The sequence below is a fragment of the Chaetodon auriga genome, chromosome 17, assembly GCF_051107435.1.
Source record: "Chaetodon auriga isolate fChaAug3 chromosome 17, fChaAug3.hap1, whole genome shotgun sequence".
NCBI classification, from domain to species: Eukaryota; Metazoa; Chordata; class Actinopteri; order Chaetodontiformes; family Chaetodontidae; genus Chaetodon; species Chaetodon auriga.
The window spans coordinates 7398184-7419805 of record NC_135090.1 but is presented as its reverse complement, the minus strand read 5'-3'; the positions used below and the strand labels follow the sequence as shown (position 1 = coordinate 7419805).

The window sequence follows — 21622 nt, the reverse complement described above, 5'->3', positions numbered from 1 at the left end:
CACCAACCTTCTGATTGGTGGATGATCAGCTCTGCCTCCTGAGACACAGCCTTAAACATCATTTGGTATTTTGAAAAGAATGGATCAATCTAAACGATCGACCAGTCTAGATGAGTAGATGCCACTATCATGTTTGTTTATTAAGCATGAAGCTACAATCAGCAGACAATTAGCGTAGCATAAAGGCTGACTACAGGTCAACCAGCAGCACATAACCATCCATAAAACCAAGTTTGAACAGATCCACGGTAGCAGTTTCCCCTGGTGCCAAGTCTTTATGCTAAGCTACGCTATCACTGTAGCTTCATTTTTTATCCAATAGGAAATGATATTGATCTACTCATCTGTCTCTTGGCAAGAAAGTGAATGAGCATGTTTCCCAAAATGTCTAAGTATTGCTTTAAGCACACAAAATTATAGATATAAATTGTTCATACAGAAGTTGTTTTGTAGCAACTTTTCCTATTTCCCCACTGGACTCAATTTGCCAAGATTAACTTGAGGTGCACCATCTGTGTCTTTATCCTGCTGAGGGACTGGGAGGGTATTTATACTTTAGAGCCCTGGCAAATGGGCTTTTCTTGTGACAACTGAACCACATATTCCACACTATGCTTGAGGCAGAGTCTGTCCACTGTTATAAATTGATTCTGCTGCCACAGTCATACAGCAGATGCAGCGGGAGACCTTCGCAGGACCTTGAAGGCACAAGTGTTATTAGCATAAAGGAACGTACTGAGGCAACTGTGCAAGGATGTGCTATCACTTTATTTTGATGCTCCACTGTTGACTCTCAACACTCCTGCATCGATAAGTCAAAAGTGTATCTGGAACAGACAGTTTGATTGATATTTCTGTGTGAATATCGGCATGCTGTAACTCAACTACAATATAAAACTATAGAATTCAATTACTTCTAGATATGCTGCAGAAGACATCTGCTTAAATCCACCTACTCCTGCCAGACTGTTGAAGTTTAGTTAAAGATAAAACAATAGAATAAAAATACTTTTTATCATCAACGAAAATTAGACACATAAAGTAATTGGTTGGCCTATATGGACTATTTGAATGTAGCAGCTCATCAGGGTTATGATAATAGTGTCTCTTAAACCAGTTTCATATGCAAAAGGGAATATAGGAGCCATCTTATTGGTCTCCTCAAAGTTGCAAAATGAAGCAAATTAAAATTTTATCATTAATTGGCTCTGAAAGTGAGGCAATTGCCACAATTAACTTAATAACCCCACCACCATCTCCTCCTTGCATGCCATCCTTGTTATTTTCCTGCAGTTAAAAGAAGCTCTGTGCCTCAACAAAAAGGGTGCATTAGCACTGATTTCCCATAAAGTTACATAGTAAAGTGTGGCTTTCAGTTAAAAAATCAATTGAAATTCGATTATTTTAAATAATAAAAATGAGCAGACTTTGAAAACATCCCCTCTAATGTATTCTGAGGACGAAAGCAACCAGTAGTGGACAAATGTTCCCTTACAGTTTGGCAGCGACATACATCTTAATGTGACACGCTGATATAATAGAATTTCTTGCAGCAGTCATTGGGATTCTCCTCAATATTACGTGTCATACATGTGTTTAGAGGATTTACTCATATTATGCATCCCTAATCAAACGCTTTTGAGTTAGCTGACATGGAGCACTTTGAAATTCTGAAGTACATGGAAGGAAAGGGGTCGTGAAGGCACCACGTAAGACATCAATCGGAGAGCATCCGTATCCTAGCAACCACAGACGCCAGCGCGCTGCGTTAACTACCTGGACGCTCAGTTTTCTCACTTTTTATTACCTTTGCTGAGTGATTTTTAGCCAAGAAGATGGACGTATCACTGGAGGCACAAACCAAACCGCTTTCCACCTTGTCTTCATTTAGTTACATCCCACCACGACGAAAGGAACCAAAAGAAATGTCGTTCTTTAACAAAGTCTCAGAGGTAACTGAAAGTGCTAAGCTAATCTCACGGCTAATGTAGCTAGCTAGGCAGCCAGTTATGTGGAAATATTTATATTTATCATGTTATTGCGACGTACTGCTGGTAATATGTGGAAAGTGAGTTTCAAACAAAGGAAGTGAGTGAGTTTAGTTAATGCTAAAGCTAACTGCCTAATTTATGAAAGGAATGTTCCTGAAATGTTGCTTGGATATAATCGTGTAACTTGAGCCAGCTTTGAGAAGTGATTGCTGCGATTGTTGGCTTTGGTTGCACCTCTACCACCCTGCGCCTTGCCCAAAGTGGCACAAAACGATCCCCTTCTGTTTGAGGACAGGCTTTGAATGACAAACACCCACTCACTGCTTTTCTTTTGATAGGCCCCAGAAGTCTCTATGTATGACCGAGTGTTCCACCAGGCTGAGGGTTATGACATGAGACTGCGGCGAGATGACAGAAAACACTATAAAGGAAGAGGACTAGACATAAACAAAGAGGTAATGACCACAATTGACTGTTTTAGTCTTAAGCTTCTCAATTAAAAAACGGTTTTAGCTTGCTGATGAGCTCAAACTTGAGTTCAGTTAATCTGAATAGTATTTAAGGTAGCCTCAGCAAGAAATTGGACTTCATGAACCAAACACCTCAGTAATCCATACTCTGTTCTGGATGTTATTTCATCCCCTAATGATTGTTGTGTAGCATCTTAAAACAAGCTAAAAAAAGTCACTCAGTCAAATCACTAAATTCTACAGTGAAAGAGGCCATCCAGCCCTAAAGCTGCTACACATGTTCAACTTGTCACTCACAGGGCAGCTTCATCAGATCTGATCCTCTTGTCATAAACTGGATAATGTGACTAAAGGGTCAAACTTAATATTACTATTTGTAGTGATTCATTGTTAAATTCTGACATACTGGAATCCATGGACACAGACATGTAACACACAAACTTCAAATCCTTCCGTGACTTACTGTTGAATCAATGGTACTGTGCTGACAGGGATGACTTTCCACTAACTGTACTACTTTTATCCCATTTTTACGTGCTGGAGTCTGGATCAATGCTCTACTCTCAGGAAATTAGGTTTTATTAGGCATAGCAGTCTTCATGAAAGCTTGCTTTACATGTTCAGTGCTCATGAGTTCAACACAAGCTCAGTTGTTTTACAGCAAGATGCAATGAAGAACTAATGCAATGAGCGGTCAAATGAATGCAGTACAGTGTTTTACTTGACAGCCATGGATATTGCCTTATGGCACTGACCACCTGCGTACCACAGATCAGTGTACATTACACACATTATCTTGTCTAGAGGATATTGACACTGTGACTTTGCAGTGGTCCATAGATTGGAAATGTCAGTATATTGTAAAAATGAATTCTAAAAGAGCATACACTTCAAAATGTGCCATATTTCTAAGTCTGTTAACATTCCTTTACCATGTGGTGGCTGACATATATATCTACGTTTTCTGACACTTGTTTATGGCTCCTGTTTGAAGCCTTTTCATCCCCACAGAGTAATTATTCATGTCAAGAAAAGTAGCTCACAGTGAGTTTCTGGGTCACTGAAAGCAGAGAGGGGGGGGTGAACAAAGCAGCCACACACACTGCTGAGCTTGTAATTACAGTTAGTTGAGTGGTTGGCTGACAGCTTCCTGCTGAATTAGGACATTTCTGTTGAGGAATTCACATTTGAATATGAATTAAAGAAACTATTTATTGTATAAACTATTCAGAGGATAATGGTAGTGTGTTAGTTTTTTGTTCCAGTTTCCACCAAGGCTTATGCAAATGTGAACCCAGCAGTGAATCTGCCGCAGCCAGAAGCAGGTACTGACTGTTCTGCAGATAGTCAGCCTGACCTTCCTGAAGTCAGAGGCTCCCAGTGTTCACAAATCTGTGTAAAAAGCTCACACTGAGACTCACTGCTGCCCTGGGTAATCCTGAGCAACACGTGTACTTCAGTTTTTCATAATATGACACTATGGTGGAGCTAATAGCTTCATTTGTTTGGACTATTTTCAATCCTGCCAGTATTGCTTCCTGTTTCAAGTCGTGGCCGTGAAGAGGCAAAAGGAATCTTAAAGCAGAGAAAGAGAAACAGCAAGGACTTTTGCTTCAGCTGCAATGATCATAGCTTTCTAAAATCAGGGGTCCTCTGCAGCTGTATACCACCCCGCCCCTTCAATGCTAAAACGCTTTCATTGGGCACATTTTGGAGCTAAAAATAGCTCAATGAATGAGTATGACAGCATGTGCAAACTACAAATGGTTTACAAAACTTTCTGAGGATGAACACACAGTTAAAACAGGCATGTACTCGAGGGGGTACGTCTGCAGTTACCAGGGGGTACCTGTAAAGATTCAACTAACTGGAAAAGGTAGAACTTCTAATTTGATTTAAAAAATGACATATTGCTGAATTATTGAAGGTTTTGACTTTCCCCCTAAGGTTGTAGCTAATTAAAGTTAATAATTAAAGCCCAAATTGAATATTGATTGCTGTAGTATACCATAAATGGAATGTCTTAGCAATGAGCAAAGGTTGTGTTTGTGGAGCTGAAGAAAGTCTTCAATACCTTCTTCAATACCTGAACTCCAGAGCTGACACACCTGACTGGAATGCAGCCATCATTAATGTTATTATTAACTTTTGTGCTTTTTCCTGCGTGTCAGAAAGTCTCCTGTGAAAAGATCTATTGCATGTTTTCCCCAAATGGATCAGGCCAAACACGGGATAATGGATAGTCTTTCTTTCTTTTTTAAAAACTGACTCTGTATCTCTCCGCCCTCTTGTTCTGCTCAACGTCAGGAGAAGTCCCGAGTGGTTCCCGTGCGCTCCTCTTCAGAATATGGCCGTCGCCCTGTACCTGTCCTCTACCAGCCGGGCCGGCAGTACGCACGTGTGGCTTGTATAAAAGCTGAATTTTTCATGAAAAATGGTATCATCTGGAATGTGGAAGAAGGGTATGGATCAGTGGTCCCTATCTGAAAGCCACAAGTTTCACAGCATTTACTAATAAACCAGTGTTGTAGTTTAAATTTCAATTTACTTGATCGGTCCATAGTAAAAAATGAAACATTTCATCAATCATGTAATCTGATGACACTTAATTATGGTATTTTACTGTAGTATATGCTGTAATTAGCAAGACAAATACAGTTCATTTCAGTGCAGTATTATCTGTCAAAAGACCGTAAAGAATAATTCAGAAGATAGAAGATATGAAGACAGTGACATTTTCCTCGAAGCTCAAACTGTATTTTCTACTTTGAGACTGAAATCGCTCCATCAGTGTGAGCGTCACTTAAAGGCTCAGGTGGCGCCGTCTATAAATCAAAAACTGTCTTCCAGTTATTGCAGCTCAGTATTGCACATGATATCAAAGATCAGAGTGTCAGACTCCTTCCCTCTGTATAATGCTTGTTTTCATTATCACAGAGTGCCCTGGATGACGGGCACAATGAGACTGGGAGGATTTCTCTATCGAGCATGCCACTTAATACGGAAAGAGAGACTAAGATTCTTTTATATAAACTGCAGAAGTTGCAAAGAGTCGCTTCAACCAAACCCACACTGAGCACACTCATATTTCCCCCCTGTTTCTCCGGTGCACTTCATGTGTTCCCCTCTCCTTATGTAAACACAGTTCTTTTTTGTGCATCACTAACCTCTTTGATTTGCAAGTTCTTGGATTATTTTTGAGAATACATTCTGAACCCACGCAACTGAGACCAACCTCCCACATAATGGGATGTTTTTGAGCGCAGACATCTCTCATTTGCTGCCGTCTTTGTACTCTGGTAGAAATAGGCCTTTTATTCGGAGAAGAAATACAGTATTTGAATCTGTTTGGTGTTAAGAGGTGCAGTGTTTGTTTGGGAGGATTAGGAGCTAATAGGCAAGGTGGTATTTAGGAAGCGGAAAGAGAAAAATAGCTGAGTAAAATGAAACTGTTGTCATACAAGTAATTATTTGGTCACAGAAGCCGTAAGAAAACATGGTTTCACACCGCAGTCAGCAGACTCATCCTCTCTCTGCTGGGTTTCTGCTTGGTCCTGCAGAAAATGTATCTTATTGCATCAAAGCGCATTTCACCTGAATAGCCTTTATTATGACTGTTGGCTGAGAGAAACTCATTTCTGAATGTTAATAAATATGTTACAAGAAAATGTATGTCTGATGTACTCTGATAGGGTTTTGATAAGTATTGAAGAAATACAAAGTATTAGCAGTGACTCTCTGCCACATCGCAAATACTTCTCATGGCAACAATTCTGTGTTTGATGACTACAATAAATACACCTGTACTGTCTCTAATCACTCAAACTATTGATCTTACAAGCCTTTGACTGTATTGTGACTGTTAATACTGTGACGAGCCGATCACTTGTATTGAAAGCACCAAAAGAAACACACAGAGACACAGGGCGTCAGTTTATATACAAATGTTTAATGAATAACAAAAGGATGGCAGTGAACATTAACACACATTGCTGTTGGTTTGGATCCAGATGGATTATAAAAAAAGAAACCTCTACTTTCCTCTCGAATCCTGTGCCCGAGTCCACCTCCTCTTCAGTGGGACACAAACGCCGCTCTAAAGCTATAAATACAATTCACAGGTTTTGGCACTACCCATCACACTAGCGATTTGTTGGCGTCGACTGCTCTATATGACAATAAACTATTGTAACATCCATTTAGAATAAAATGGAACGAACCGGCTCACAGTCCCAACCAGGCAGATATAAAAAAAAAGCACGACAGGCAGCTCAGTTTGCTGAAGTGTAAGGCTCTGAAGCACTGCAACACCGGCGTGGTTAATTAGCTCCACACCACTACTATTGTACAGAAGGGTGACTGCAGTCCTTGAGAGCTGCACTAATTTAGCAAACCTCTCTTTAGTCAGGCACTCCTTTAGACAGTGAAGAGACTCCTCGGAGCAAAGTCCTCGTTACACTTGAGATGCGGAAACCATCCGATGTGCAGTGTTGAAGGACTGCGGCGGCGCGCCTCGGCCCTGCTCTACATTGTGTTGCTAAGGACAAAACTGCTTCTCGACAATTGTCTAGCCGTTGCGCTGCTGGCTTCTGGTAATGGGTTTTAGTTACGGAGCATGACAAATCACTTCTACGGCCACTTTGTGTGTGCGATTGTGTTCTCGAGCCTCATTTGATCGGTGAGTGTGGCGAGCTCATGGCATCACTGTCCCTTGTGACAGAGATCGGGTCATCTCTGTGTGAACAAAGTAGGTCTTCAGCTCTCCTTTGCCCTTCACGTTGATGATGCCACGACATGAACACATGTACCCGAGTGTTGATAAGATACGATTTGTCTCCTCTGTTACCTGTTCGGAAAGAAACAAACATGATTAGAGTAAGAAGTTCACACTGGAAGACGCATACTGCGTTTTTGGGAGACTTCCCACCTGTATTTTTCCCAGCACCCCAGTGGTCTCCATCCTACTGGCCACGTTCACACTGTTTCCCCAGATGTCATACTGAGGTTTCTGGGCTCCGATAACCCCTGCGATCACTGGCCCATGGTTTATCCCTAGAAGAAAAAAAACAGCAAATCACACATAACATGACTCACATATCATCAGCTTTAAGTTTTGCTCTTGGAAAAAATAAAAAATGAAGTGAAGAAATGTCCTCTCACCAATCCTGAGTCTGAAGTCGTTGAAGGAGTGTTTGTTGATGACATCCAGCTTCCCCACAAGAGCGAAGGCAAACTCCACCATGGTGCCAATGTGCATGTACTGTCTGTCATGCTCCTGAGGGGAATGCAGAGGGGGAGAAAAGAAGTTCAACGTGCTGTCTGACCCCTGTTCAGACCTCAATGTGTCATTGTCAAATTAACATCATAACTGGGGATGACTGTAAACACATAAGACCATGATCACCACGTGTGGCAGTCTCAGTTTCATGCATCTCTTTTTTGTTGTTGTTGTTGTTGTTGTTGTTGTTCTGTACCCCTCCTCCCAACAGTGATCGCCATGTCATGGTTTAGCAACCCTAACAGACCTTGACAGACAGTAAAGCTTTGGATTTCTCAGCATGTTGAAGCAGTGTGCTCTGGACACTAGAGAGAGAGAGACACTCAGCATTTTAAGAGTTTGGAGGGTGGTGATTTTTTGGAATCACCTTTCCAAAGCCAAAGCCAGGAATGACACATTCACTGTGTGGGAGCCAGATGCTATCAGCTAATGTTAGCGGCTCTGTCCTGCTCTTGGATTTGGGCAAGTTTGCACTCAAGCAAATTCAGCCAAACTCGTTACATGAGAGTGTTACATTTCCCAAACTCATAAAAACCATTCCTCTAATGACAGTGATGCACACCATTTCAGAATATTAATTAGCTAGATGTAGCTATAGCTAATGAATGGACGATTAGAATGAGAAACCAAAAATCTACCACTGTTATCACAGTGAACTGCGTTAGTTGTCCTGTGCTATGATGTTCAGCTTGACAGGCTTAGCAGCAGTAACTAAGGGGGTGGGGTTTAGTCTAGAAAGCCGATTCCCAACCAATCAAGGACATATCTTTTTAAAAACAACCTGCTGTCACATGAGTGATGATCTTATTTGCTTCCTCTGATGCATTCAAACGATCGTAGTAATGAATCACTGACGTGTGAACGTTATGTGTGGCACATTTTAAGCAGCAACCCACACAAAGCTTCCAAGTGTATTTGGACAGCAATAAAAACTTTGATGCTTAAGCTTCGTCCCGTTTTGTGACCATGAATGAAAAATGACAAGATGATTGAAGACGAGCTCCGGCTGCCAAAACAGTTTTAGCGCTCTGAAATGAGACGAAAAGGCCTGTTGTTCTTTGCCTGGTCGTCGATTATGTGATATTATTAGAACGTGAGCTCCAATGGAAGCTGGACATTTTAACCTGATAGTCAGTGGGTCACTTTGCGTTCAATGTGGAGGACACATTAAACACCGTGTGCCTGTCCGTGCGTGTCTATTTGCAATGTGTTGAATCATGTGTCTGTGTGTGCACGTGCGTAAGAATGAGTGTAAAAGCGTGCCTGTGTGCACTCCGGTCCCAGTGTCACATTCAGTCCAGTTGCAGCCATGTAGGTGCTACCGATGGTCTTTATCTTCTCCACTCCACTGAACTTAGGCTTGGACAGCAGCTGAGGACACACGGAGAATACAGAGCGTCACCAAACACGCGCAGGAGCAGGAAATGCTGCTACATTTGCCTGCTACTTTAGAGCATAACCATCCTGTGTGACTGCCTCTGCTTTTTTCTCACATTGTCAGACAGCCGGGATTATCAGCGTGAGGGGAGTTTACCTCATCAAAGTCTGCTATGATCTCGTTGAGAAGACGGAGGCACTCCAGTCCTTCCTTATTGACATCAGACTCGGTATAAAACTCTTTGAAGTCGGGGATGGAGGCGAACATCACACACACCGACTCGTATGACTGATGATAAAGGTCCTGGTAACGAGCACGAGAAAGATAAGAGCTGGATGTGTTGTACTGATGGAGTGCTGGTGAAGGGAGGTTAAAGATGAATGGTCCGTGGTTTCAATGAGCCTTGACCACAGGAAGAAGATCTATGGGCTGCATGCCTAATACTGAACAATGACACTGACTCTTTAAATAAATAAAATGAAACTTTAATCATCTCCGTGAGGACACTGGGTCACTGCAGCAGCAAAATAGTAACAGCATTCATCATGGGAAAGACAGAGAGTAAGACGGATGTAAGAATAGAGGAAATGAGGGAGCAGAGCGCGACCAAAAATGCACAACTCTGGAATGAATTAAGGAGGCACATAGGAATGGAAAGTATGTTATGCGACATCAATCCTCAGCATGTTCGCATGGGCCGCAAGCAAAAGCAGTGAAGAGCGAAGCGAGGAAAATGAAAAGGACATGTGTTTGTTCAATTATACCGAGAGGGAACATGGAACAGTTGAGAAAACAAAAGAATATGCTGACAAAACATGTGAATCCACAGCACATGCAGAGTACACAGATTTCATTTAAACACGCTTTTTTTTGTTCCTCACAGCCTCTTTCCTCAGGCTGTGAGATTCATCAGTTCATCCTCCACACGCAGCCATGAATAATAGTTTATTTATTATATTTAAAGTTACTACAACTTGCATTCTGCTGTACAACCCTGTGTTGTAGAACGATAAATAAATGAACCCTGTGCCATGTTTTCTTGCAGGCATTTAAATGAAAAGGTCAATAGAACAGCAGCCATTTAGCGCTTAGCTTAGCACAAAAGGCCTAAGACAGGGGGACAGAGCTGGCCTGGTTCTGTCCAAAGGTCTAAAAACTCATGAATTACCACGTATCTTGTTTGCTCACCTCATTTTTCCAGTTGCGTCCCAGGAAGTGTTCAGCGACGTGAGCGGGTAAAACGTTCTCCAGCAGAACCCGGTTGAGGTTCTCCATGGTTTCGATCTCCTCGCACTCCCTCTTGAACTTGTCCCTCCACAGGAAGTCCAACCTACAGTAATATTCATTCTGTTACAGGAGGACACAGAGTAAAGAGACACCTGTGTCATTCACACCCAGCACTCTGCTCCAAAGCCACAGGCCGCAGGAGAAGCCGAAACCAAAATCAAGAAAAGCAACTGAACAGCTGATATTTGATTTGGACCGGATTTGGACTGGAGGCTGATCGGAGACGCCACAAATGTATCCGAGTCCAGTCCTCCTCCAGCAACGGATATTTGTCCATGATATGAGAGCGTTTCTTACAGAAAGGCTGCATGCATTCAGTTCTAATCATTACCACTAAATGGAAGCCATACAGGATTTCAGGGAAGACATAACCATCTGAAACTAAAGGGCTCGCTTGGTATTCATAGAAAATTAATGCCCAAATGACAACAATGAAGCAATGCGAGGAGCTCCGCTGTCACTGCTCAAGGAAATGCAGGCAGGAGTGTTTTGCATAAAAGATAGCCGCTGCTTTTTTTTTTTTTTTTTTAATGTTTTGGTTATTAATGCTTGAAGAGGTTTCAGATCTGCATCCCAGGAGTGTGTCCTACATCAGATAGGGTCTCCTGAACACATCATCATTATTATATATTTGAAAGCTGCAGGCTACCTGTGGTCTGGCGCCTACAGTGTGTGTATGGATGCGTGTGGGAGTGTTTTCTGCCTCCTGTGACATATATTTCATGTGTGTAGTTAGCGGTGTGCATGATGTATGTGTGCACTGACTATTTTTCCCCTTGAGATTAAAAAATGGTGTCAATTTGGAGCGCTCCAACAGTGTAGGCCCATACTGCTCTTGTGCTATAATGTTGATAGCCTGAGGCTGAAATAGAAAGACTTCCAGCCCTCTAAGGATGGTTAGTTTGAACCATTTGTGTATATATAGATATGTGTACGTACAGTTTGAGCCCTTCCCATAGAGAGAGGAACTCCAGCACCTCAAGGAGTCCAGAAAGTAGGCCAGAGGAAACAAAGCTCGTTCCAGATGCCACTGAGAAACCAGCTAACAAGCCTGTAAATGAGCTTTGCTCCATCGTGCATCTGTTCTTCAGGGATGAATTACAAATGCCTTCGTTCTCCTAACATGCTTCCTCCTCCTTCTTGCTAAACGCTTTGAAATGGGCTCATTTGGGTTGACCACGAACATTTTTGCAGGCCAAATTTGTTAATAGCAGAATGCTCGTAGACCTTGTGACCTCATATCCGACACAGATTTGCATATCTGCATCGAGGGCCTTGGATGACGCCGCTTGCGACACCATGTCCAGAGTTATTTAGACGATAATTGATGAAGCATTTCAACTGGACTAATTTATACCCAAGCAGCATCCAGAAGGACCCAGGAAGAACCCAATTAATCCTGAAAGACCTTGATAAGAGCGCAGCCTGGAATAAGATATGACAGTAACAAAGAGTTTACCACAGCAAAGTTGTGTTTCCAAAACAAATGCTCCCCTCCCTTCTGGTGATGGTGACCCAGAATCAGAACAACACATGGAGCTGTTTGGACCAACTGTGGCTCTCAGGGGAGCCCCAGTTTCGTGTACAGAGCCTCATGGGGGACTCTTTCTGTCCAGAACATCTGCTTTGGGGTCAGAGCTGATGGATAGTACCCCGAAAAAGATAACACACGCACACCAAATCTGTGTCAGCTGAGACTAGCTTCCATAAGAAGTGAGGGGGGTGGACACAGAGGAGACGGAGGCAGGCGGGCTGACTGCTCCAATACTAGAAAAATGTTCATCTGAACAAGTATTTTGGTCTGTGAGCACATTGAGCCAAATCCTTGAATGCAGCTTCACTTGCTTCCAAATTCTGCTGTGGAGAGGAGTGATGATTAGCTCCAATCCAAAAACAAAAAAACAAAACAAAACAAAAAAAAGCCCATCCTCATGCAGAGATTGTTCAGTAAAACATGTTTCTGTGACAGTGCTGAATGGTCAAATCAAATGGGTCCAACTGTAGTGAATGGTAAAGTCAGAACTAATGCTGAAAATAGGCTATAGTTAAATGTCTTGGTGTCATCGTGACGGTCAGTTTAAGAAGACTACTGACCTGCCTGGCTAATACCAGTAGGGTGACGAAGAAGATGAAAAGAGAAACAGAGCCCATCGTCTTCAAATCCTTCAACACTCCTGGTCTGCACACGCAAAGAGAGAGAATACAATTATCACAGTGCTGATTATCTGCTGTCAGAGTCCCATGAATAAAACCAAACCTACAATGAACTGATCAGTAGCAAATACTGCCTGTGTAGACTGAGCCTGATTCTTCTGTGCAGCATCTACTTTGTCACTGCCTGCCTTTGTCACAGGAATAATGTCTTTAAAACTGTTTAAAAATGATGGCATGGCCTGGAAAATGATCAGCCATAATGTGTCGTAATTATGATTTGTAAATGGACGTAAACATGAAAAATCACGGGTATGGTCTTTTAGATTCTCTCATAGTTACCTGTCTCTGTTTATTGATGTGCATGCACAGTAAATGGACCATTAAAATTATAAAGGGTGTTAAAAGAATCTCATTTAATACCTGCGAGATTCTACTTATAAGATGACTTTGTTTTCTTGTTGCGCTGTTCAGGTAGCTTTCACTGGTGTACATTATCATTATGAACCCAAACTGTAGTGAGACACACACCCTAATGCCAAGATATATTCAAAGTTAATGAAGATTAAACTGACGCTCGTCAAGAAACAAAACTGATTCATTCGGCTGTCCCGGTCCATTTCCTTTTCATTTAATACTGCATAACTATTCTTATTTAAACAGTATGTCCCAGTGCTTTGGCAGCAACAACAGCATACTCCTCATGCTAATAAAGTCAGGGTGAGCAAGAGAAACAAAGAGAGAAATAAGAGATGGAAACTTCACCAGTCTTTGTTAGCGCTCTAAAAATGTTTTGCATAATGGTATTTTTCAGCAGTGAGACTCCAGCTGTCAGTCAAATGTAGGAAATGAATTCAGGTCCATCAACACAACGTGCTGCATCTCCTTCTGCCACTCATCGTCCTCCTCAGCCGGTTACACTTGTTCGACAGTCATATGGGATATTGCTAGCTCAGCAGCACTCCTTCCCTCAAGACCAGGGTCCACTCTCTTGAGTCATTTTAATGGGCTCTGCTGCGCTCAAGAAAGCAGCAGGGTCAGAGGGGACGCACGCTTTGACCTTAAGTGGTCTTAATAATTGTTTCACTGCTTAGAGTAAAGAGGAGTTTGCAGTTTGTTAGTACCTAGTATCGGTGGGGTAAAGCGCTTTGCTAAATTCATCCAGCAGGGTGGCGTGTGTCTGGAGGATGATGATGTTGTAGATCACCACGGCAACGAGCATCACCACCATCTTCAGCTCATAGTTGATCCTCAGGAACACTGAGCACGACACTAGGCCCAGTATACAGCAGTAGATGAAGTACTGGAGACAGAAAGAGAGTCAAAAACGTTTCTCCAGCAGTGAGGCACTGTGCACCCTGATGTGTGAGCTTTTCATGACATTTGTGTCGCACATAATGCATGCTTCAGGCTACAAAAAAAAAAAAAAAATAAATAAAAAATGGACGGAAATGCAGCTTTTGTTCAGTGTAATATGCTTTCAGTGAGTGCTGCTCTGACAGTGGTGAATCAGACAGCATACTGTGTCGTTAAGATGCAAGAACAGAACTAAAGGTTGCATACTGCCATGAGAATTTGTCAATATCCTTATACAACACCACATTTTGTTTATGTAAGACCAACCAATGACAAAGAAGGGTGATTCTGTAAGAAAACGATTAGTACGACCCAGATTCCAAAAAAGTTGGGACGCAGTGTGCAACTTAAATAAAACCGAATGCGATCATTTGCTAATCCTCTTTGACATATGCTCATTGAAAACAGCACAAAGACAATTTCTTGAATGTCATGCCTCATTGACTTCACTGATTTTTGTAAATATAGCTGGGACAGCAGCAACTAAAGACTGGGAAAGCTGTGGAATGCTCCAAAAACACCTGTTTGGAACGTTCCACAGGTAAACAGGTTCATTGGTAACAGGTGAGAGCATCATGATTGATGCGTAGTCCACATGTACACAGTTACTTTTCAGATATTGCGTTTTCTATGTGTTTTGGTTATTTGTCCACACAGAAAGGTCACTAAAAAATGGAGCTTTTGGGAAACTCCTTCCAGGGTGAAGATACTCAGAAATTTCAGAGAGAGCGCCACTATCTCCTTTGTTTACATGAGGCGATTTTGTGCAGTGATGTGGCCAAAATAGTGCTGATGCTAATCTTGCTAACAGGACTTTTTGCATCTTTTACAATGCACTGTTAAACGTACAGTTACTCTTCAACTTTTGTTGAGTAACAGAGGCGTCAGAATGCACCACGAGGTCACTGTTGCATAATCCAACACCCCCACAGCACAGACCACGCCAACATTACTGGCTTTGGACGAGACCTGGTCAGACCTCTAGTTGCAGGTAGCCTACTGGTAACAGCTTTTTTTCAGGTTTCTGATCAGCCAAGATGGCTTTAGGTTCAGGGTTTCTTCACTGCCTGTTGGTTTTTGGCGTGCTCTTGACAGTGCTTTAGTTGTGTTTTTGCATTCCCATATGGATGAATAAGATTTTTTTAAACAGTGTCTGTGAGGACTAGGCATGAGTATGAAAGTTGCATCCTGGCTCAGTCGTTTAAAAGCAAGGATGAAGGTTCATCACTTGATTGAAAAAGAATATTCTTGCTCTTCTTGCTCAGGATCACAGTTCTTTTGCAAATGATTGCATTTTGTTTCTATGTATGCTTTTACATAGCGTGACACTTTTTTTTTAGAATCTACAATTTAGAAGGACAATGAATGAAGTCTTTGCGCTTGAAGAAATCCCCAATATGTCTGACAACCTGATGACTGAAATGAATGTCTTGTTTTCTCTCAGTGACCTTTTTCTCCAGCTTGCCGTGAAACTATATTATTGGTGTAACAGATCGGATTTGGGTAATCAAAAGTTTCCTTGTTGAAGTGGAAAAAAACTTGGCCTCTCTGGATTGTTTATTGTGTTTTTAATGGTAAAGAGACACAGCTGTGTAGATGGCTCCTCAGTAAATGCCTGACAGCGGGTCTCAATCCTGTGTTCACACCAACATGTGAATCAAATATGTCTATTTAAAGTTAAAAAAAGAGGATTGCCCTGAATGCTACAAAGAAAGCTAAATTAGCATGAGCACAAATATCACATTTTGCAGGTTTTAATACAGTAAATGTCTTGACTTTGACTTTGTTGTTGTTATTTACATATATGACATATGACTAGCTATTCACCCTCTTTCCACTTGACCTGTTGCACTTACTGGCAGATAAAACTTGTTTTCTCCTGTGCTTTCCTCCTGGTAGTCCAACAGGCTGTCATTACTTAGATTCACGGATGGTGTAGTCAGGGTATCCTCCATGGATCCTCCAGGATCCTCCACAAAGAACTAGCAAGCACAAAAAAAGGCAAAAAGTTTTGTGTTGAGGTTTTGTCAGTGTGGAGAGATAAGCAGAGCTGGATGATAGCTGAGCGCAGCAACACTTCCACTTCCTCTAAAGTCTTTTATTCGTGCCACCTTCATACGGTTGAGACATAAGGAAACAAAGTTTTGAGTTCTTTAAGTTCCTTTCTTCTTCTTCTTCTTTTCTTTTTTTTTCTTTTTTGGCTGATAACTGATGCAGAATCTGATAATTAGCTATTTTCAAACAAGCTTTCCTCCTGTGTGCATCACCAGGTGGCACAGCAGCAGGCTGAATAGATAAATGTGTCCTTATAATCAGAGTTAGATGCCTTCATGTGTTAGGAAAAAAAAAATAAATAAATAAAATAAAATAAAATAAATATATATATATATATATACACACACACACACACACACACACACACACACACACACACAGGTGCAAGATCGCTCTCCGACTCAGTCATGTGGTTCGTTAGCCTGATAGACGTGATAGAGAGATGGGTCATCCAATCACCTGCCAAGTCTTCTTTGAAAGGGCCTGCCCTTTTCCAAACAGTTTCCATGACGTCCCAGATGGTTCTGTGTAACAAACCATCTGGTGTGTCAGGTAGTGGAGTGGTCTTTCATGCACGTTACCCAGTCGATGAGTGTGAATCCATTACTATCAAAAGCATGTAATACATAAACTAAGCTGACAAACAATATAGGCAACAAATGGGACATAAATAATGTTCTTGAGGATATAAGTTATTATAAGTTCAACACACATTTAGCCAAAACAGTCTCATGCTGGTGTCATACTAAAAATATAGATGTTTATCTCAAGATCTCATGAGGTTTAAATGCTGTTTTAAAGGTGCTTCTTCAGCTGCTGCATTATCTTAATGAGAGCACTTTCATCCCTAGTGCGACCTTAATCAAATCGAATCATCAAAAATAATGCTATTTCCGCTGTGCTATTACAGCTACTGTCAGGACATGCTGTTCCATAATCCCGTTAAACATCTGTGGACCAACGACGTCACGCCACCTCGACCTGTAACTGCTTTCTCACCATATTGAAGACGGCCATCACCAGGATAAGAGCAGTGGTCGTCATGGTGAGGACCAATCTCAGCCAGGGGTTATTGGTGACGATGATACGGGAGGAAGTGGGGAACCAGGTTAGAGAGCAAGAGGAGCCCTTTCCTCCCTGCTGAGGATGCAAAGAAACAGAAAAAAAAAGTCAGCTGGAGAAGCGAGTTATGTTTAGCTGAGAAAAGTCTAACTTTTTATTTGCGCTTACCCAAGAGTTTCTACAGCTTCATATCTCAAGTCGGGTCTGTTTTTTCCTTACAAATAGCTGAACTCTTTAGACTTGAAAATCCATTTTCCAAGAAATGTGTTTGATCATGATAGCCGTGTAATGCACGCTGTCACAGATGATCAGAGCACATCATTCAACTGTAATACGCCACATTAATAAAAATTGGCACATATCCAACAGGTGCATGGAGCTACACACCCATCAAGCGTGATCTCGCTCTCTGTTCTCACCGAGGCGGTGTAGGAAGCTGGTATCTGGGGTTGGACAGACCCAGGTTTATTGAAATCCACATTAATCAGCAGTGACCCACTTACTGGGTGATAATACCCTCTTGAGAAGCAAGAGGGAAGAAAATGGGCTCTTAGGGAAGAAATCATTTATTGATTGTCCATAAAACACATGTGACAGGAAGCTGTGGCAGCCGGTAAATAACACCCATCCCTCCACTTAACAAACAGCAGCAGTGAACTGATGGATGACGGAGAATAAAAGATAGATCAGCTCATATAAACCTTGTATAGAATGGCTGCTGGGCTCCTATGAGACACGTCATTGTTAAGTTGCGTAGCTGTTCGAGGAACCAATTACAAGCTTATCCTGTATGTCAAAGGGTCCTTAGAGTAAGGTTGTGCTTGTGTGTTTAAAGAAGACAGAAGAAGAAGAGGAAGTATTGACTCTGATGTGAAGGATCTCATTCCACATTTTTCTACATAGAATTTTCTTCCATTGATCATCAAGTAATTACTGGTACATGGTTTAGTGCTTACTGGATAGCTCAGGTGAAGCAATTCGCCATCGATGCAAAAACCAGCGTGAGCACAAATACGTTCACATTTTTTGTCTACTTCTACTTTTTGCCATTCGTGCTCAGTTTCAGTAATGGGCCTCTCTATCTTGTTTGCATATTGGCAACAGATCATTTCACTTCACAAGTGACTGGTGGAGCATTTTGTAGGTTCGAAGCTGGACTCAGTGCTGGTAAACAAGCACAGGAAAGTGAATTCATGTGAAAGAGCGGAAAGGCTGAATTACCACGCTGTGAAACGTTTTGGTCATGGACCCTTGGGAGGCATCAAATCCACAATGTGAAACAACACACTTTATACTAAAGCCACAGGCTTTAGCGGCGAATCAAAACCGGGAGCTAAATCTCAAACAGCTGAAAAAAATTACCACACCAATAAATGATCAGATGTCAAAATCCAGAGAATGCAAATGAAAATAGAAAAACAAAAACACGTACATGATTAGATGGGGAATGCAAAGAATAGAAAATGTAATATTTCTTTGCTTTTCAAATAAAACTTAAATGATGTATGAAAGGTCAATATTTTGTCTTGTGATACTTATTGGCTCCATAATTTCCACTGCATAACACATAATAATTTACACTGCATGATGCTGTATATGAGAAAATTCTGAATGAATCTCAAAAAAATTAGTTTGACCCTTCATAGTTTCTACAAACAGATATATATGTATATATGTTTTTTAAGTTGCAGGCAGTTCAACAGGACATTTTATGAAGTGTTCAGAAGAGCATTGGCCAATGACATCAACTTGTTGCATAGAATTTTTAAGACAAAAAAAAGCTATTTTCCATATTTTTGTCTTGGAGAGTGTGTGTGCATGCAGTTGTGTGTGTGTGTGTGTGTGTGTGTGTGTGTGTGTGTGTGTGTGTGTGTGTGCGTGTGTGTGTGTGTGTGTGTATTTTCACTGATAAATCCATACAAACCCACCAGAATGTGACCCGCAAAGCAAAGCAGCAGGATTAATGCCAACAGCAGGAATGCCAGGCCAAAGGAGATCCCCAGCACAGCAGTTCTGCAACACACACACACACACACACACACACAGACACACACACACACACACACACACATTATTGTAAACCGTCTTGGCACCGCTCGGCCCTCTGCAGTGCCATCAGGGGCAATACATGTACTGGAGATTCTAATGTATTCTACCTCAGACCTGAAATCCATTTACATTAAGTAAGTGAACCTGTGGATTGTGTTTCATAATGCAGTTACATTCATGATTATTTTCTCGAAGGAGGACCACCGTATGGCTGATTTAAGGACCCTTGCCATAAAATAGATGATGTCACATTTAGAAGTGCAGAGCAATGCTGCGACAAACAGGGCAAAGATAAAAAGAGGGTGAGAGAGAGAGGTGAATTAGACAATCAATGGCCTCTCAGATGCTGAATTACACCCTTGGCTCCCTGAGGCAGTGAATTAGCATGCCCATGAATTTCTCTCCTCGCCATTAAAGAGACGACACACTTTGATTCACCCGATGTATAATCACTACCAGACATGGTGCCCTTTCATCTCAATCTGCTTTTTAGCATTCTGCCTTTTGCCCCCCTGCCTCTTTCATTTCAGTGCGGTCCTGTTGATGAGACAGCTGGCGTCAAATGGCTTTTTCACATCAACCCGCTGCCACAGCTGGAGTTTGCTGATGCTACGAGTGTAAATTCAGTAAAGGGGGCACAGACTCACTTGGGCAGGACGAGGACCTGCACTATGAATATGCAGCAGAAGATGAGGCAGGCGCAGGTGACGTAGTACTTGAAGGCTGGTAATGTTGTAGATCTGTACTGTTGAGAGGAGATAATTGAAAATTGAATGAGGCCAAAAATTGGAAAATTGGGTGCATTATGACAATATGTAACACAGCAGCAGTAAAACATGCAAAGAGAAAATGAATACTGATGATGCACAATTCAAAAATACACCAGACTGCTATGTGGAACGAAGCTAAAAAGGATAAACGATGTGAAGGTTGTAAGGTTGCACAGACTCCTTAATGACTTCTGTCTCACTGACACCTATACAATTGTATTGATTTGTCTCCCCAGTGAACAGTGCAGGCTGGTGGTTTGTATGCATTCGCCTACCTCTTTCTCCAGACCTTTGTTGTGAAAGAACAATGAGATCCTCTGGATGTCCTCAGACTTCAGCCATTGTCTGGAGACACAATCGAACAGACAGATTGAGAAAACACAGAGGGACGAGGCCCTCCCGGCTTGTTTGAAGCATACTGTTGGCATCAAATTCAGCATAAGCATATATTTACAAAAAATCTAAACATTAAATATATTGTCTTTGCACTGTTTTCATTTGAGTGTTGAGCGAGTGTCAAAAAGAAAAGAAATTGGACGTGCAGCAGTCTCTTACTTCTGCGAGTTGATGCCATCGATAGTGCGAATCATTCGCTCATTGAGTTCCTCCTCAAACCTCCTCCTTTGAGATTTGGACCTGGGATGGAAGGGAGGGGAGGACAGGCTTAAACACGAGACACAGAATAAACGTGATGAAATGTCGTCAGAGCAGAGTGATTACATGCGATGCAGCACTGCTCCTGGCTCACCTTTCTCGTCTCTGGAAGTGGTACTGCCCCATTGGAACATCCTGAAATGGGAATCAAATCATTCATTCACTATTAATGACTGATATTCTCATCTGCGTGTGTCTTTGAAAGCAAGAGAGGACTGCATTGTACTTACAGTTGTGTTGATCTTGCCGTTGTCTGCGGTCATGCTGTCTCGATGGTGGAGGTTGGCGAAGGGCTTGGCGGCGCCCCAGGACTCCAGGTATCGGGTCATTCTGACAGACGCCCTCATCTTCCCACCGTCCAGAGAAGGACGAGAGCGCACACCCAACAGAGGGCTGTGCCTCTCAGTCTGGGAAAACCAGCAGGAATAGAGAAGGACACACACAGTAGGCCTCAGTGGCAAAACCCCTGAGTGTACTGAAGTGAACAGCTTGAGACCGCAGTTTGAAATGTTTTCCTCTCATTGTGTTGATTAATGTCATGCAAACAATGCCCATTGTGATTACCATAGGTGAGCTGCGGCGCATTTAACTGAACCTCAGTAAACAATGCACAATGTTTGAGTTTAAGTTTGTCTCCGAATTCCGACTGAAAAGTGTAGTTTTCTAAAAAAGTAATCCTCACAGCACTTCAAAACACCAGGTACCGACATTTTGTAAACGATCTTCCGGAGTTAAAAACATCTAAATTCATTTTCTGGGAGCAAAAGATCATTATTCCTTTTTGTCTGACCGAGCTGAGCAGTAATTCATGCTCACACTCAGTGGGTGTGAAGTAAAGAGGACGAGGTACTTGTGGTCAAATGACAGCTCTTGACATCTGTGACCTACCTGTCAGTGTTTTGAGCTACTTAAACCACTTTAAGAGAATGATGCAGCTCTCCTATTATTTTGGCATGTATGCTGAGTGCTTCTCTCTGACAAACACCACACCACTTTATGGCTGACAGAAACATTGCCCTGCACTGAGCCATACAGCAGTGAAAGTCTTTTTTTTGGGGGGGGGTTCTGAATGGAGTGGACAAAACCAAGGAGGAACTGTCACACGATGTTCCTTCTTCTTA

General features: G+C 42.0%; 2 protein-coding genes across 5 annotated transcripts in view; one reads left to right on the top strand and one right to left on the bottom strand.

The window, feature by feature from the left end:
• The first annotated feature begins 1823 nt into the window (after positions 1 to 1823).
• cfap90 (cilia and flagella associated protein 90) lies at positions 1824 to 5054 on the top strand. Its single transcript, XM_076755224.1, has 3 exons — positions 1824 to 1952; positions 2330 to 2446; positions 4769 to 5054. The coding sequence occupies exons 1-3, from the start codon at positions 1836 to 1838 to the stop codon at positions 4946 to 4948; spliced, it is 414 nt and encodes a 137-aa protein (XP_076611339.1). The 5' UTR covers positions 1824 to 1835; the 3' UTR covers positions 4949 to 5054.
• Positions 5055 to 6388: 1334 nt separating this feature from the next.
• The window catches only part of adcy2b (adenylate cyclase 2b (brain)), a 40250-nt gene continuing 25016 nt past the window's right edge, over positions 6389 to 21622 (bottom strand). For 3 of the 4 annotated variants that reach the window (XM_076754425.1, XM_076754427.1, XM_076754428.1), the window contains 16 exons: positions 20732 to 20908; positions 20596 to 20636; positions 20403 to 20483; positions 20123 to 20192; positions 19725 to 19822; positions 18957 to 19041; positions 16966 to 17106; positions 15768 to 15893; positions 13680 to 13858; positions 12499 to 12583; positions 10306 to 10464; positions 9274 to 9420; positions 9003 to 9110; positions 7622 to 7736; positions 7389 to 7513; positions 6389 to 7307 (listed from right to left, as the gene is read on the bottom strand). In XM_076754425.1, coding sequence (XP_076610540.1) covers positions 7155 to 7307; positions 7389 to 7513; positions 7622 to 7736; positions 9003 to 9110; positions 9274 to 9420; positions 10306 to 10464; positions 12499 to 12583; positions 13680 to 13858; positions 15768 to 15893; positions 16966 to 17106; positions 18957 to 19041; positions 19725 to 19822; positions 20123 to 20192; positions 20403 to 20483; positions 20596 to 20636; positions 20732 to 20908 — 1890 coding nt within the window. In that variant the 3' untranslated portion in view covers positions 6389 to 7154. The remainder of the gene's footprint in view (positions 7308 to 7388; positions 7514 to 7621; positions 7737 to 9002; positions 9111 to 9273; positions 9421 to 10305; positions 10465 to 12498; positions 12584 to 13679; positions 13859 to 15767; positions 15894 to 16965; positions 17107 to 18956; positions 19042 to 19724; positions 19823 to 20122; positions 20193 to 20402; positions 20484 to 20595; positions 20637 to 20731; positions 20909 to 21622) is intronic. The other variant, XM_076754426.1, reaches the window with a different exon arrangement.